We start from the raw sequence: 14,909 nt of genomic DNA, 5'->3' as shown, positions 1-14,909 counted from the left end.
AGGATTGTAAGGATTACCTAAATGTGTAAATAAATGAAACTCTCATGTTTTAAGTTTAACAGGCACTATCTGTGCATCTGAAATTGTATTACATTAATCATATACTAATGGAATAATGTTAAGATTAAAGTACAACAATCAATTCAGTATGTACACTGATCATATTTAGTCAGGGGTATGAATAAAAGGGGGGGGGGGGCAAGCCAACTTTAAATTTATTTAAAAGGGATGTTGCACTTTTTTTCCCAAAGACCCAACATGAAGTTCTGAGTGGTGAAGCTTCATGAACCCCATTTAAGTGTGTGCTTATCACTCCCTGCATCAACATACTTTGCTCTGCATACCAACACACCATGATAAGTGATTGGTTCAAATGCTTGGTAAGGCCATATAGAGCATTTACCAGAGTCTATAAACACTGTCTGTCTTGAATTTTTGGGTCGCTGTCTACAGCATTCTGCAATCTGCCACATGTTGTGTTTGTCACTTGCTGTGTGACTAATGTGTCATTTATAAAGCATTTGTAAAGGGCTCTGTTTTATTGTCCCTTTCTTGTGTTTAAATATATTTCACAGATGAGAAACCAGGTCAGACCTTTACGACATCGAGAAGAAATTCTTATTCAAAACACAGTTATGGCATTTAAATGATGCCCTTTTCTAGGATTACTTACAATGTACGATACGTTTTCAGAATAATAAAAGCAACACTAAGGATAAAATGTTAATTATTTTAAAATGAAATCAGCAGTGAATAAACCTAATGGGTGAAGATTGCTATGAGGAACAAACACCAACTGGGGTAATGGATGGTGTAGAATGAACAAACACAACCTTCCTCCAGATAAGGAAATTGAAAAACATGGTATTTCCAGCTTCATGCTTTATGTGGCAGTAATGGACAAATGTTGTGTCAGGTTTTGAAAATTTTGTTTTGAGAATATATTGGTTGGGAAAATATATTAGGAAAGATTCCATTGCTTGGAAAGATATATTAGGTTTAGTGAGATTTTAAGTTTAAGTTGAATAGAAAAAGCCAATGGCCTCAATGTGAAATATGTGGAAAACGAGAGAACTCTTTAAGTTATATTATCAAGGAAATGTGCACTATTTCTTGGGATTGTACTAGACTTGACAGAGTTACTGGATCCTCTCATTAACCGAAGCTTTGGCACACAACACCATTTTGGCTTCATCATTTTTTCCTTACTACACACAGGCTCCAATTAAGTCCGATTGGCTCAGACACATCAAATGCCTTGACCAATCATACGCTAGCATGTTCTATACACAAAAATAAATGCAACATAAATCTATAAGTGATCATTAACATGTTTATTATCCCAACCGTAGCAGCTGGTGAGCTCTATTTGTTGCTGTGTTAATGTGATTCAAATTGAACACAAAATCAGTATTCTGTTAGAGTAGCCAGTTAGCTATCTGCTTTACACAGCATGTGGTAAGCTTTCAGTGCACATCTCTTCACGAGAAGAGACTGCTAGTTTTAATACCTCAGTTTTAGCTCTGTACCATCATTTTAAATGCCTGCAGGGGCAGAGAGCTGCCAGACACAAAGCAGCCCCAACTGAGAGAGAAGTCAGTCAGTTTGTACAGAAAGACAGATGATGATGTCTTTGGAGTTTTAACTCTTTTTGTGGTAGGACAGCAAATCTGCCTTGTTGCAACCACCCGTATCCGTGTTTCTGAAGCAGAGTCATGTTTCATAAATGTCAAATTTTCAGACTCAAGTTTCTGGTGTGAGTGTGATTTCAATGCTTTGATTATAAGACAAAAAGGATAGATACCACTACCCCAGAAAACTGCTCAGCTTATTGGGCTGTATTCTTAGGATGATGTCAGTTAAAAGTTCAGTTCATTCATGACCTGCATGATCAAGTATTGTATAATGCTAAATGATTTATACTTGATTCATTTAAAATGAATTTCCAGACAGACCCAGGGCAGAAATGTCTATGAGAGACTTTTTTTAAGTATCCACTTAATGAAATTATTCAATTAATGCAAAACAATCAAGCATTTTCTTTCCTTTTCACAGATAGTTCTTCTAACATGAAACAATGATACTGCATATTACAGTCAATGGAGGAATGAATTTATTTTTAAAGTTCTCTCTTTTGCTGTGCTTTTATTTTTTATTGGGTTGGACTTTCTGGATATAGTATGTGTTCTGTGGATTGGCGAAAGGTTCATATAGGTTATACAGATTTAACATAATTCCTTGAATCTTCCCATCCAAAATGAGCCCCAAAGAAGTTATTCATTTTTTAAATTCTTCATCCTAATTAGTTATTAACACCTCTACATAATTAATTTTATAGTTATTTTATACAATATATAAATACTTTTTTCTGTATTATTCCTACATATTACACAAATTGATGAAAAACCATACAGCTAATTTCTCCAAGAGATGAATCGCCTATTATACTTGCACTGAGAAATCAGTCACGTTCATAATAAGTATGCATGTGAAATTGTGAACTGCTTTAATGAAAGTTATCTGTGGCCGCTGAGAAGAGAAAAAATACCTTACGACGAATGTGGCACCTATAATTGGTATATTGCGTAAGCCAATTATTTTTCTGTATGAGTAGATCCAATCACTTTCAGAGCATGTGAACCGAGGCGCGGCCGTTCGTCTTCAGCATTTACTCTTGAGTTTGGTTTTATTATAAATCAGGCAACGTATGTCAACTATCGATTAATCAGGGCTCATTAAGAGGCTGGAAAAAAACCAAGGCGGCTGTCGTTTGCATCTCTGTAGCATTCTGCTCTTATTGTTTTATCACATTTCGTTACTCTTTCATGTTGCTCTTATTCTTCCCCTCACCTCCCTTGACCTCCCCCCCCCCCGAACTCCCACCCTGTACCACTGGCGCGTCTCCCTTCCCCATCTCAATGAAGGGGAAAATTAAAATCCCCCATGGCTCTGAGAAAGACTATCTCATTAAAACTCATTATGACTGAGCAGCTTTAATATGCAGGAGCCTTCCATAATTTTGGGAGAAGTGCCATTAAAACTGAGCTGCCCTTTGTCTTCAGGGTCACTTCTGTTGGAGCCTCTTAGCTTTTCCCCTCACGGCACAACAAGCGTGCTGGATGGAGAGCAGGAGGAAAGCAAGATAAGGTTCAGTGAATCATTTAAACACAAGACATTGGACTGGTTTTCTTAAACCTTTTATCATACCCAAACCAGGCATAAATGAGTAAATAAAGAGGCATGTTAGCGGGTCCTGAGTAGCAGCGTACATATTACATTAACAGAGACAGCTTAATGTTGGGCTATTAGGCAGAGAGTCCCTTAAATCAAACGGCCCTCTGACCCCTGGCCTCTGGAGAGGAGCGTAATAAAGGACGCTGATGCTTTGTGCATTAGGCTGTCAGCTCATTAAGACGCTCGAGGATGGCTACTTGAAAAAAAAGAAAGAAAAAAGAGGAAAAAAAAATCACCCTGTAATATTGACATTATAATGATGTGCGACTCCTTGCAGTGCAGTAAAAAGGGAATTTGCTGGATGGGGCGAGTTATTCTTATCAATGGTACTTAAGTGGAATTTGCTTTTAGGCCTAATACGTTGCCAGTTGGAATCTCTCGTTGCTTTTAGGGTCTGTATGAGATCAACCACCGGTTTTTTTAAGCCCTTCAGTGCTGTACTGGGAATGTGAGTGCGCACCCTGGCCCCTAACATGTTAAATAAATGGTGCCGCTACACCGGCAGCTCCTCAGCAGGTCTGAGAGGTCTGGGGGCTGAGGTTAGGGCTGAGTCTCTGGGCTTCATCTCAACACAGAGCGCAAGGCCTGGCTGTCAGAGGTGCGCTGAACCTCGACAAATTGTCTGGAGGAGAAGCGTAGTGTGTAGCAGAACATTTCTTGGTAGGGGCTGGTGTGTTTCCTCAGAGAGGAGGAAAAAAGTATGCTGCATGGGTTCGGTGTGAGTGTGTGAGTGGAGAATCGGAAGAGGAGTGGGGGTATGTGGTAATGTGAGGCTTTTTTTTGGCTGGAATTGTATGTGTTAATTGAGTGGAGGGGGGTATTTGACAGTTTGTGGTCACAGGGTGTGTGGGGGGGCTTATTTAATAGTGTTTGGTTTGGGGGGAATATATAATTGTGTGCAGTTTGAAGGGGTGTATTTGAGAGTGTGTGATTTATAAGAACATTTAAAATTCTGTGTGGTTAGAAGGGGTGAATTTGATAGTGTGTGGTTTGAGGGGGCTTATATTATTGTATGATTTGTTGGGGGGGGGGGGGGGGGTTATTTGATATTGTATGGTTTGGGGGGGGCTGTATAATTGTGTGTGTTTTGAGGGGGTGTATATGATATTGTGTGGATTGAGCAGGGAGTTTGGTATGTGTTACTGTGAGGTTTTCAAGGGGGTGTCAGTACTCACCTGTCTCGCCCCAAACTGGCAGGTACTCATCCTGCTGAATATCCAGCATGATTTCAAGCCCGTTACCCGTGCCGCCCTTTAGGGTGGTCAGCAGGGGGTTGCCATCCTGCCCAGAGTTGAAGGTGTAGCACTTTCCATATCGGGTGTAGATCTGGACAAGACAAAGTAGAGAAGTGTTACGGTCAGCATTTCAGTCAGTAGAAAAGCATTGGAAATGAACCAAAAACCAGACTATGGATTTAAAATAAAGATCTGTTGCTGTTGCTGTTCCCTGTTGTCTGAGAATGGTTTGCCCTTTGTTAACATCTTCTAGCAAGTGCCTCTGAATTTAATCTGAGGGTATATGGGCAGTAAAAAGACCTGCTGCCAGTTTTCCCAAGTTTACAGGATCCATTACAAATTTCAGTTCAGGAAAGTCAACAACAATTAATGTCAAACCTCTGGCCAATAGCAGAAAGTGGAGGAGGGGGGCGGCAATCGCCTTTATCTGGTCAATCTGTAAGACAACACTATTTACGTGATCTGATTAGGAAAGTGCAGCTGGGACTTAAAATATGGGTAAACAGAAGGCCGGTCTGCATCATTCAAATCAACCCTCTGTAAATTAGCGCTAATCCCTATGGTAAGCAGTCATTCCATCTCCCACATCCCATTCGGCTTCAACCTTCCCTACAGTAATGCCTGTGGTCTTCCATTAAGCACAAGGCACTGGTTAATCCAAAGCCATACACTGGGAAACGAGCCATGAATGGGAGACGGGGATGGCAGCAGAATTGATTTGCCTCTGCCGGGTCTGTGTGCTGCTTGGTACATAGATTTAAAGCACTGCAGTGGCCCATTGTTCAACAGGATGGAGAGCAGTGTGTCAGCCGAGCAAGACGCATTAGCCACAGATGCTTTTAATGCTGATATAAGACCAAACAGTGGCGATTAACATCTCAGTTCATTAAGTAAGTTTTACAGGTTCCTCTTCAGACATGTTTCAACAGCCTATCCTAAGTTTGTCTCAGAGAGGATTGTACAGCATCGTGTGGAGCGAATATACAGTGGGCATAAATAATCAGTAATTCATAAATATCAGCTGTTCAGTAACTGCCATCCCCCCTGTGCAATAGCAAGCTATCTGACACAATATTTCTATTTTCTACTCTATGTGCTACTTGGTATTCTATCTGCAAACTGTTTTCACCCATTAAAACTACTTGACCAGTTCATATTTTACACTCTAAAGAACCTTAATGCACATATTAACTTAATTAAACTTACATTGGCAATATGGCTTAGGTCATTAGCAGAAATAATTTCTTTCAGGCACTCAGAAATAAACAGATGGTGTTAAAATCATATTCTTTCATTCTGTAACAGGTTGCGACAGGGAAGTGAACATTTTATTGGGGTTCCAGAGTTGAAAGGTGTAAGAACCCCTGCTTTACAGTATCTTCAGTAGAGGTGGTCTTGCAGATCTCATATTTTCAACATTCACAGATATTTATTTGAGATATTTATCTCAGTAACATACTGTACGGTGAAAAAGTACCTTTGAAAAATGTATGACATCTTTAAATTTGTATGTGTGAATTCCACCTTTTCCCCTGAAATCTAAAAAATATGTTCATTTGTGGAAAAAAATACCTTCAAAGTACATTCTGAACAAATTCAACGCAGTTCTTCTGAGGACTGAATGGAATAAGCTCATCTGCGTACAAAGGTGACTACTCACTGCAGCAGACTAGGAGGTCGTTGTGCCATCTGAATTTCCTGTTTCTTACATACTTTCTATTTCCCTGTAAAAAGTCCTATCTTCTCACAGTAACCACTCCTCATAATGAGGATCGCAGGACGCCGGACCCCAGGAAGCCCCCCCCCCCCTTCTCTACTCCACTGTTTTTCAGCCCAGTGGCCCGAATGTCACAGAGCCGGGCTATGGCATCTGTGCCAGCTGCGGGCTCCGCCCCGGCCAGCTTCATCAGACGCTCAGCCTGACGACGGCGTCACGGGGTCAGCCGCGCTGGCAGCTGGCTTCGGCAGCTGTCCACGCAGCGGGGGTGGGCCGGTGCTGGGCCCGGGCCTGTGCTGTGCTTTCAGAATCTCAATCCCACCGAAGGGTAGCTACCTCCAGCAGCCAGGCTGCCGATGATGAGAGACAGGCCCTGGTGGCCATTAATGTTTAATGTCAGCGCCTCCTCCTGGTCCCGCGATTTAATACAGAGAATGAGCTACGGCAGCTGAGCTGGCTGACGGATCACGGGCGAGTAAAAGGGATTAAATCACCTAAACACTGTGACAGATTTGATTTAATGCGCTGCTAACTTCATTGTTATATACGGTGCTCATCCCTCTGCGAGTGAAAAGCGGAACCCCCAACACAAGAGAGAACCAAAAAACCGACAAAACGTACATCATTTTCACACATATTCTGTCTGGAGCACCACATTAATGACCCTGCAGAGCTCACGACATATACAAATGCTCTGATTCTGGGACAGCTTGTACAGCCTACTTTTGAAATATGACCCATTCATGCAGCTATATGCTTTACATCAGGATAAATGCATTTTTCCAAGGGTTTAATGGCAGATGCCTAACTAGGATTCAAACTTGCAACTTTCTGGATCCAAGTCCATGCCCAAAAACGTTCAGTGTTCCCGAAAGCCATAACAAAATGAAGAAAACAAAAATAAACTTATCACTTCTTTACATGTGTTTTTCCAAGCCTGACCCACATGACAGAACTGAAAAATCAGGTTTCTGTTTGCTTTTTCATTTTGTTCAGATGGGATCCTCTGTCACAATCCTAGCATACTAGAGCCGTTTATGAAATCAGTGCTTTGGGAACACTTTGAAGTGGAACAACAGGCTTAACTGAATTATGGAGAAGGTCTCTAATGTGCTGCTTGAATCTCAGATAGCACAACATTCCCACTCTATGGTTTCAAAGGTATTTTAAATGAGCATTTTATGTCGATGAAGGGAATGCATAATCGATTAATCAAAAAGGGAGAACTGTGATTATTTTGCAAAGCACATACTGCTGATTTCACCCACTAATGAAACCTCCTGTTTCAGAGAAATCACACTTCTAAAATGGAACAACATAGCCAAACGGCTCCTTTCAATAGCGTGATGGCATTGTAGCAGTTGATTGGCTTTATGCATGAAACGCACTCAAATGGGACCACCTTAACCATTTCCACTTGCTTTTTTTATTTCCCTTCAGATTTTCCTTGACTTCTAAATCGGAAATGCACTAACAAGCAAAGACTCCGCATGAAATGGTACACAAGATAGGGAATGGAACAGCGCTGCTTTTCAGAGAAAAGAGGACAAAAGGAAAATCTTAAAAACAGGTTAATTGTTTCATCAATTCTTTTTAAGTGCTGGAGAGCATGCACAGCTGTGTACCATTATACAACACAACGATGGAGCCTTTGTGAAGTTTAAACTAAACAGGGGTGACTGTGCACTATTGAGATAAATAAGGCAGTTACTGTTGAGCGGTTCTCCTCTCCTGCCCTTGCTCTCTAGTGATTTTAACAGATTTCCTCAAACAAAGTTCGGGATACACAGGCAGCCCCGATCACTCTCTCGGTGAATGACTCACATTGAGGTGGACATAGTGGCCTCTCCTGATAGCAGCATGTGCTTGGAAGCATTTTGCATTGTCATGCATTTAACCAGAGAATGTGCATTGCATATGGAGTAAGTAATGTGGAGTTAAAGTGTTAATACTTGCATACAATGCAACAGAACATGTATGCAGTATGGGGAGTTGACTGCGCAAGACACACATTAATACAAGGACACATACAGTTTTTCAGAGGCACGTGGAAAGATCGCATGTTAATTAAAGAAAGATACTCATGCCTGCTCTTCACTACTGGCAACAAAACCTGTATTGAGGCAAAAGCAATCCTAAAGGGGTGACAGTTTACATCAGCTGTGACCATATTTGTGAGTACTTGTGAGTGGCATTGTGTACTGTAGTGATTCCAAAAGATTTAGTAATGCCATACATAATTTAAGCTTCAAAGTCTTACCGGGGAGTTGACACATTTTATCAGACGTCTGCACCAATACAATATATTCCCAGTCAAAGTGAGAACAAAAAGTAGGGAGAGAGAAAGGAAACAGTCATAAATTACTTGTCCTCCTGCTGATCAGCATGCCCAAAATGGAGGATGATGGGAAATGAGATGGCCATCGGCGCTCTAGGCCTGGAGAACATAATGAAAGTGCACCAGTCTCCACTCAATCAACCCACACTACGCAGTATGCCCAATCTCCTAGAGCAGTGCTTCCCAGCTCTTTAGAACAGGTTAGTCTAAAGCCACCATGTAATGGATTTTGAACCTGCAAAGCCACAGACAGTGAGTTGTGTTCACTGGGTGGTGAAATTAAGCTTACAGTTTTAACCACTATTGAAAATGGGCTGCAGAGGTAAAGATGTCTACAGCATGCAATTTTTTTGCATTGTCTGTGAAAATATATGCATTGATTTACCCTACTGTATATAAAGCATCTGAGGAGCAAAGCATTGTGGGGTGGACTTAGAGAAATAAATTCACTGTATGTAGAGTAGCCTATATCCTGTGCTGTACAGCACTTCACTGTGTTGACATCGCCACTCTACATGACACGTCACATCCTCACAGTTAACAGTTTCTGTAGCACAGCCCGGGGCAAATTAGCGTTGTTCTTAAGAGTGCCTCGCATTTACAGCACAACCAACAACAAAATTAGGAATTTACTTTCAACATGTCTGTCTGATGGATATTGGTATGGCATAGTAAGTGATATGTGTATGTGTAATATACACATTTCATTCCATTCACTTATGAACAAGTTTTAATTCTTTCTTAAATGGCACAGAGGGGCATAGTTTTTAATGCAATGAAGACACTTTCAAGAAATGGCTTTGGTTTCTGTTAAATTTGAATTACATTATCCAATAAACATTTCATGGTTGTGCACATCCTTAATTCCACCTCAAATACTAAACCAACTATTGCCTCTCATAGCTTGAATTCATTTCAATGCACTCACAAGCAATTAGAATAAGTCTATCACAACCATGGTAGCACTGTACTGCTGCAAGCAGATGTTTCCACTGTGTATCACATAATTATCTCGCATTAATCAATTAACGTTCAGTCTTCTATAAGCGCAATGCTATTTGCCCTTAACGTTGAGTAATGAATTTAAGCAGATTTGTTCATATTTTTTCTTTGTGCTTTCTGACATTAGTTCAGCAGTCCCTGATACTGAGGAAGAGTCCAGCAAGAGACAAAGCTTTCTCCAATTCATTGGTCTCAGACTGCCACATAAGCATGAATGTTCCAGAACAATCCATCGAAAAAGGTGATGCCTTACACCTCTGGGTTAATGTACAGTACCACTCTTGCAAATGCAAGCGATGTCAAAAACTCAGTGAAAGAAAAACATATCACTCTGAGGAGTAAGTCTTATACACAATTAATACTTCCTTTTAAAACGTGGCTCTCATCTTTCCCTTTTAGGCACATTACAGTTGTACAGTCGTATTCAACGTGTAATTTTATATTTATTCGGTTTTGAGTAATATTTCATTTGCACACATTCCCATTTTCATGTTAAAAATATGAAAGCCGAAAAAGTCTGCACCCTTTAGCTTTACTGCCATACATGCCCTCTATGCTGCTTGCAGGTCTCTGTCAAGTTAGACGAAGTATAAAACTGCAGCCTTCTGTACTTAACATCTCTCATACAGCTGTTATATTTCATAAACAGCTCAAACTGATATGCAGGGCAGCTCAATTCTCAACTGTGTTGCTTTTAACAAAAGACCGTGAAAAACAGTTGTCTGAAACCACAATGCAGCGTTTCTTTCAACACTACACAAACATTTGTCTTTGTAATGCTTGAATAGGTAATCTGTGTTTAAGCCAAATAACAAACAAAGCAAGCGTTAAAGCTTCATTTGGCTAACATTTGCCAGGCTCCCCCATGTATCCTGGTTTATTGAAGAGTTTTTTTGTACACTTACTAGAAGATTCAAAGCAAAACCCTTTGAGATATTCGGTCTGAGCCCCAGTTGCTGTGCATTTCGCCCACTTATTTCTGTGTATTAAGTTTCTGTTCGTTAAGCAGTTGTCTGGAATCATCTGTCATGTAAATACTTGACTTATATATTGAGCAAGTCTTTGCTAATGTATCTTTTTTTTTCGCAGCTCACAGACACCTCTAATGAGCAACTCTGCTTTCAATACTTGCAGCTACAGACTGATGGGATACACAGGGACCAGCAGGCGCAAGGAGAAATTTGCTTAACGAGCCCTATTTAATCCTACTCGTTTGTACATAACTGACACTGACCAGCTGCTTTGACTGGGAGATTAAATGGAAAGGTGACAAGAGACTGAAGTCTCAGGTGTATGTAGAAGTGATTTCATTTCACGGAGACGGAATTGATTTGTCACTGAGTAATCAGGATTTTTTCATGGGTGAGTTGCAAAATCATTGTCAGATGCATGTGTCTGATATTCACAACCGTCATTGTGACACACTAATAGGAAGTGGAGTAATCTGAGCCGCTATATGACCCAATAAAATACCCAGTGCAAGTGTAATCTTGCGCATGTGTAAATGCACACAAACACACTTGTGCACACACAGGACACTGCCTTCTAGGGGGTTTTCGTGATATTGCTGATAATGCTGATATGATGTCACTGTTGATCAACTCAGATTCTTCCCCCTGAGTCATAATGCTGACATCTCTCACCTCATGATAGATTGGCCATTTTCTGTCTGCTCTCTAACCTTATAATGCCTTATTTTCACCTCTTTTCCTTGCTCCCATTGTTTTCTTGTTCCTGCTTCTCACTCGCAGATCCTGTACCTCCTCTCTAGGGATTTTGTTCTTTTATTATTTTGCTCTACTCTTACATGGTAAATCCTTAGCAAAGGGCTAGCGAATCACAGTCCTTGTGAATTGTACATTTGTTGTGTTTGGTCTACCACAGCACATAATTGTATAAATGATGTCATCATTTTTACAGGAAATGAACTCCATCAAAGCCCCAGGTGCAAATCACCTGTCATTTTCAAGGGAGCTTTAAAGGTTGAATGCAGTTGCCGGTTCCCGAATATCAGTACTGTTGCCGAGGGGCTGCATTAATTTGTGAAGCCCTGACAAAGACTAAGGAAAGCAGCAGTGTCTCTACGCCCCTTTTTAAATCTTGGAAGCCTCAGTTTATCATGCAGAGTTAGGGTTTACCCTGGCGAGGACATTAGCATCTCAACAGAAAGAAAGAAAAACAAGAAAATCCACAGAAGATAATACACTGCACCACTGTATCTCCCTAGGAAGCGTGAAAGAACCTGTTGGCTTACTATTAACACAGAATTATTGTGTTATCATTGCATGAATTATTACATTCCATTACTGACATCCAGCAGATGCTCTTATCCAGACTGACTTACGTAGGTTACGATTCTGGGTTAAGTACCGTGCCCAAGGGTACAACAGCAGTGCCCCAGCAGGGAATTGACCCGGCAACCTTTTGGCTACAAGTGCTGCTCCTTGCCACTATGCTACACAGCCACCCCATACATACTTTCTTTAACTTTTCTTAGCAAATTTTATAGTTTGTTGAGCTACATTTCAGTAGCAGGGCTGTAGATAGCTCTACTGAAACTGCTACAGATACAATAAATCTGCTCTTGACAATGTAATAAGCTCTAAACCCTACATCGCTGTACAATACAGACAGATTTCCTGGCTGACTGACGTGCTATGACAAACTCTCACTTCAGTGACCTGGGGCTTCACTATATATAGTTACAGTATCATCGCGGATTGTGTTTCAGCTGCGGTCTCAGGCGGGATAAAGCCGCACGAATCTTACGCGCTCATTCCCAGCGTCGCCCGCTCCCCTCCCGGGCTGAGCCGCGTGGCTTTCTTCTCCCGGTATCCGAGAGGTGTCATTTCCCTCCGAATGCCCACTGAGGTGCCAGAAGGCACTGGAGTGGGGAGCTGATGATATGACACCGGTCTCTTTATGGGAAATCCCATCTCTCCATTATTGAGTCTGCTGTGGGGGATACAGGGAGTAAAAAACGACTCCTTCGGGGGGTGGGGGAGGTGGGGGTGGGGAGTGAGAGACAGCGGAGCGCCACATCGCCTGCAGCAAGGCGTAAATTAAGGGTTTCGTGAGGGGAGTTAACTGGGAAATGGGGACAAGGCCCCAAGCGTCTGGCCACGGCTAGCGTGTACCATTCCCGCTGAGACTGAAGTCACAAAGCTGGGACTGACAGAATCTCAGGCTCTGACTCTGGCTCTGGCTCTGTGAAACCCCCCCCTCCCCCGTCAGAACTCCAACGTGTCCACCTGAGCTGCAGTGCTTCAGCTGCCGTTAAAAGGTCCGTGAGCTTGTCTCGTTCCACCTGCCAGACACAACGGCCCTGAAGTCAGGAGCCGGCTGCTGTCAGAGCCCAAATGGCAGCAGGCATGTTAAACCATATAGCTTTCACTCACTGAACCCTGACACTTTAATACGAGCCTGTGGCAACACATACCCTGATTTAAAGCTTGGGGCTTTAAGCTTCTTAATACCTTGCAATCAAGCACCACACTTGCTTATTAATTTTCAAACTCCACGACAAGTGCGGCATTTTTTCATGTAGATCACATCTCGCATGTAAAAGAAAATGTAATTACTGCAGACAAACGTTAACCTCTGTGTGCCAGTTCCATTTATGAACTCCTAAAGCACTAGATTTATTAAACCTCCAGTCTTCATGTGCATGAATATGTACATTTAATACAAATGGGTGTTAATATTAATGAACGCAATTTGTGTTTGTCCTGTGACATTTAGAAAGGACCCAAAAATTCATCACTGGAATTATCTTAAGTGAAATGTAATGATAGCAATCTGTTACCCACCACAGTACATTCTTTGCATTACAATTGGAGTCCCTTTTTCTTTGTAGCGTAATATTACTTGCAAAGCAAAATCTATGAGCTCAGGAGGTGATTTTAATCTTTCTGTCGGGACTTTGGACAAAAAAGGTTGGCGATTCATGCCATCAGTGTTGTTAGAGGATGTTTTTGATCTAATCAAAGCCTGAAGTACCACCATAAAATGTGGTCTAATTACCTAGAACAGCTTCTAAAGAAACCTCTGGGTCAACGCTACAAGCCTTATTGAAGATACTGAAAACCTGACAGCAGTCATTTTATTTAATTACCTATTTATGTATTTATTTTACAGGCACTATTCAGAGACATTGGGAGAATTGGAGCACTGAACAGGGAGAGATGAACAGCAAGCTGTTTCAACTCGAGGCTTCTTCGGGCCTTTGAGATCCTGTTCCTCATACCGTAACACTGCCACACAACAGTAACACCTTATTCGTCCGACTCTGACAACAACAACAACAAGGATTGTGCCATGCAGACTATGAATGCGGTTACACTTGCTGGCTGAACGGTAAAATGTAATCTGGCCTCAGAGTGTTTTCAAAATACAATCATGGCCGCATTTTCAGAACACAAACAAGCGGGCTGAGCATAATTCATTAATTGATTTCAAGACTGAAAATAAAACATTCGACCCACATGACAACATAACCTTATTTGCATTATTTAATTAGTCACAAGACATTTAAATGCTTGTAGACAATTCCACACTTGCAAGTATATTCTCTGTCATGAAAAGCAGACCTTTTATACTAATTCTGATTAAATATATTGGATGACATACATTTAGAAAATAATTGGCGATTATCTTAGTTGAGAGAAAGAGGTTTTTAATACAACTATGGGCATCTCCCTTGATTTTTGAGTAATTAAAAGAAGCAAGTGTTATCTATCACTATGTGCCCTTAAAGTATAAACATGTTACTATGTAAAATAATATTGCTAGCTAACGGGTAAAAACCAAGGCAGTTTAAATGCCATGGGAATATATGGAAAGTAATTAAAATGTACGATTGACAAAAGTGTGCCTTCAATCTCTTGTGTTTGAGTACTGTTTGAGAGCAAGATGCTAGTGGCCTCTCAGCTGGATTAATATGCATTCTTCACAGCTGTCATGAGCCAGAGTCGATGTCAAAGTGCATCTAGTTCATCTGAATTGGGACTGTAGTTGTCTTTATGCACAGGTATTTAGTGCAAATAAACGTCTACGTTAAACGTCTCAAAACAGGTTGGGGGGAATACAGGTACTCATTCAGAAACATGGCGCATGTGCCTGTTTATTCAATTCAACAAGACTGTGCAGCATCTTTACAGTGCATGCCTTTACGTGCACCCTCCTGGTGGTCGCCTTTGCGGTTCCTTTTATTTTCCTGCAACCGTGATTTATCAGAGAGCACCTCTGCACTTGCACAATTCATTTACGGAGGTTCACAATAACCGCTCTGTCATTTTCTTGTAAGAGAAATAGGTGACCAGTGAGGTTAAAGCTAAGGGCTGGGCTGCAGGTGTAAACCAGAGTAGATTCTCCCACTGTTTGA

General features: G+C 41.2%; 1 protein-coding gene across 1 annotated transcript in view; it reads right to left on the bottom strand.

Moving 5' to 3' along the window:
• Nucleotides 1-14,909, bottom strand: part of asic1c (acid-sensing (proton-gated) ion channel 1c) — an 84,410-nt gene that overhangs the window by 32,542 nt on the left and 36,959 nt on the right. Inside the window, exon 2 of the mRNA XM_036519365.1 lies at nucleotides 4,410-4,560. Within this exon, the coding sequence (XP_036375258.1) occupies nucleotides 4,410-4,560 (151 nt within the window). The remainder of the gene's footprint in view (nucleotides 1-4,409; nucleotides 4,561-14,909) is intronic.

The sequence above is a fragment of the Megalops cyprinoides genome, chromosome 24 (genome assembly GCF_013368585.1).
Source record: "Megalops cyprinoides isolate fMegCyp1 chromosome 24, fMegCyp1.pri, whole genome shotgun sequence".
Taxonomy (NCBI): Eukaryota; Metazoa; Chordata; class Actinopteri; order Elopiformes; family Megalopidae; genus Megalops; species Megalops cyprinoides.
The sequence above is the reverse complement of the archived record's forward strand: the minus strand, read 5'-3'. Positions and strand labels throughout refer to the sequence as shown.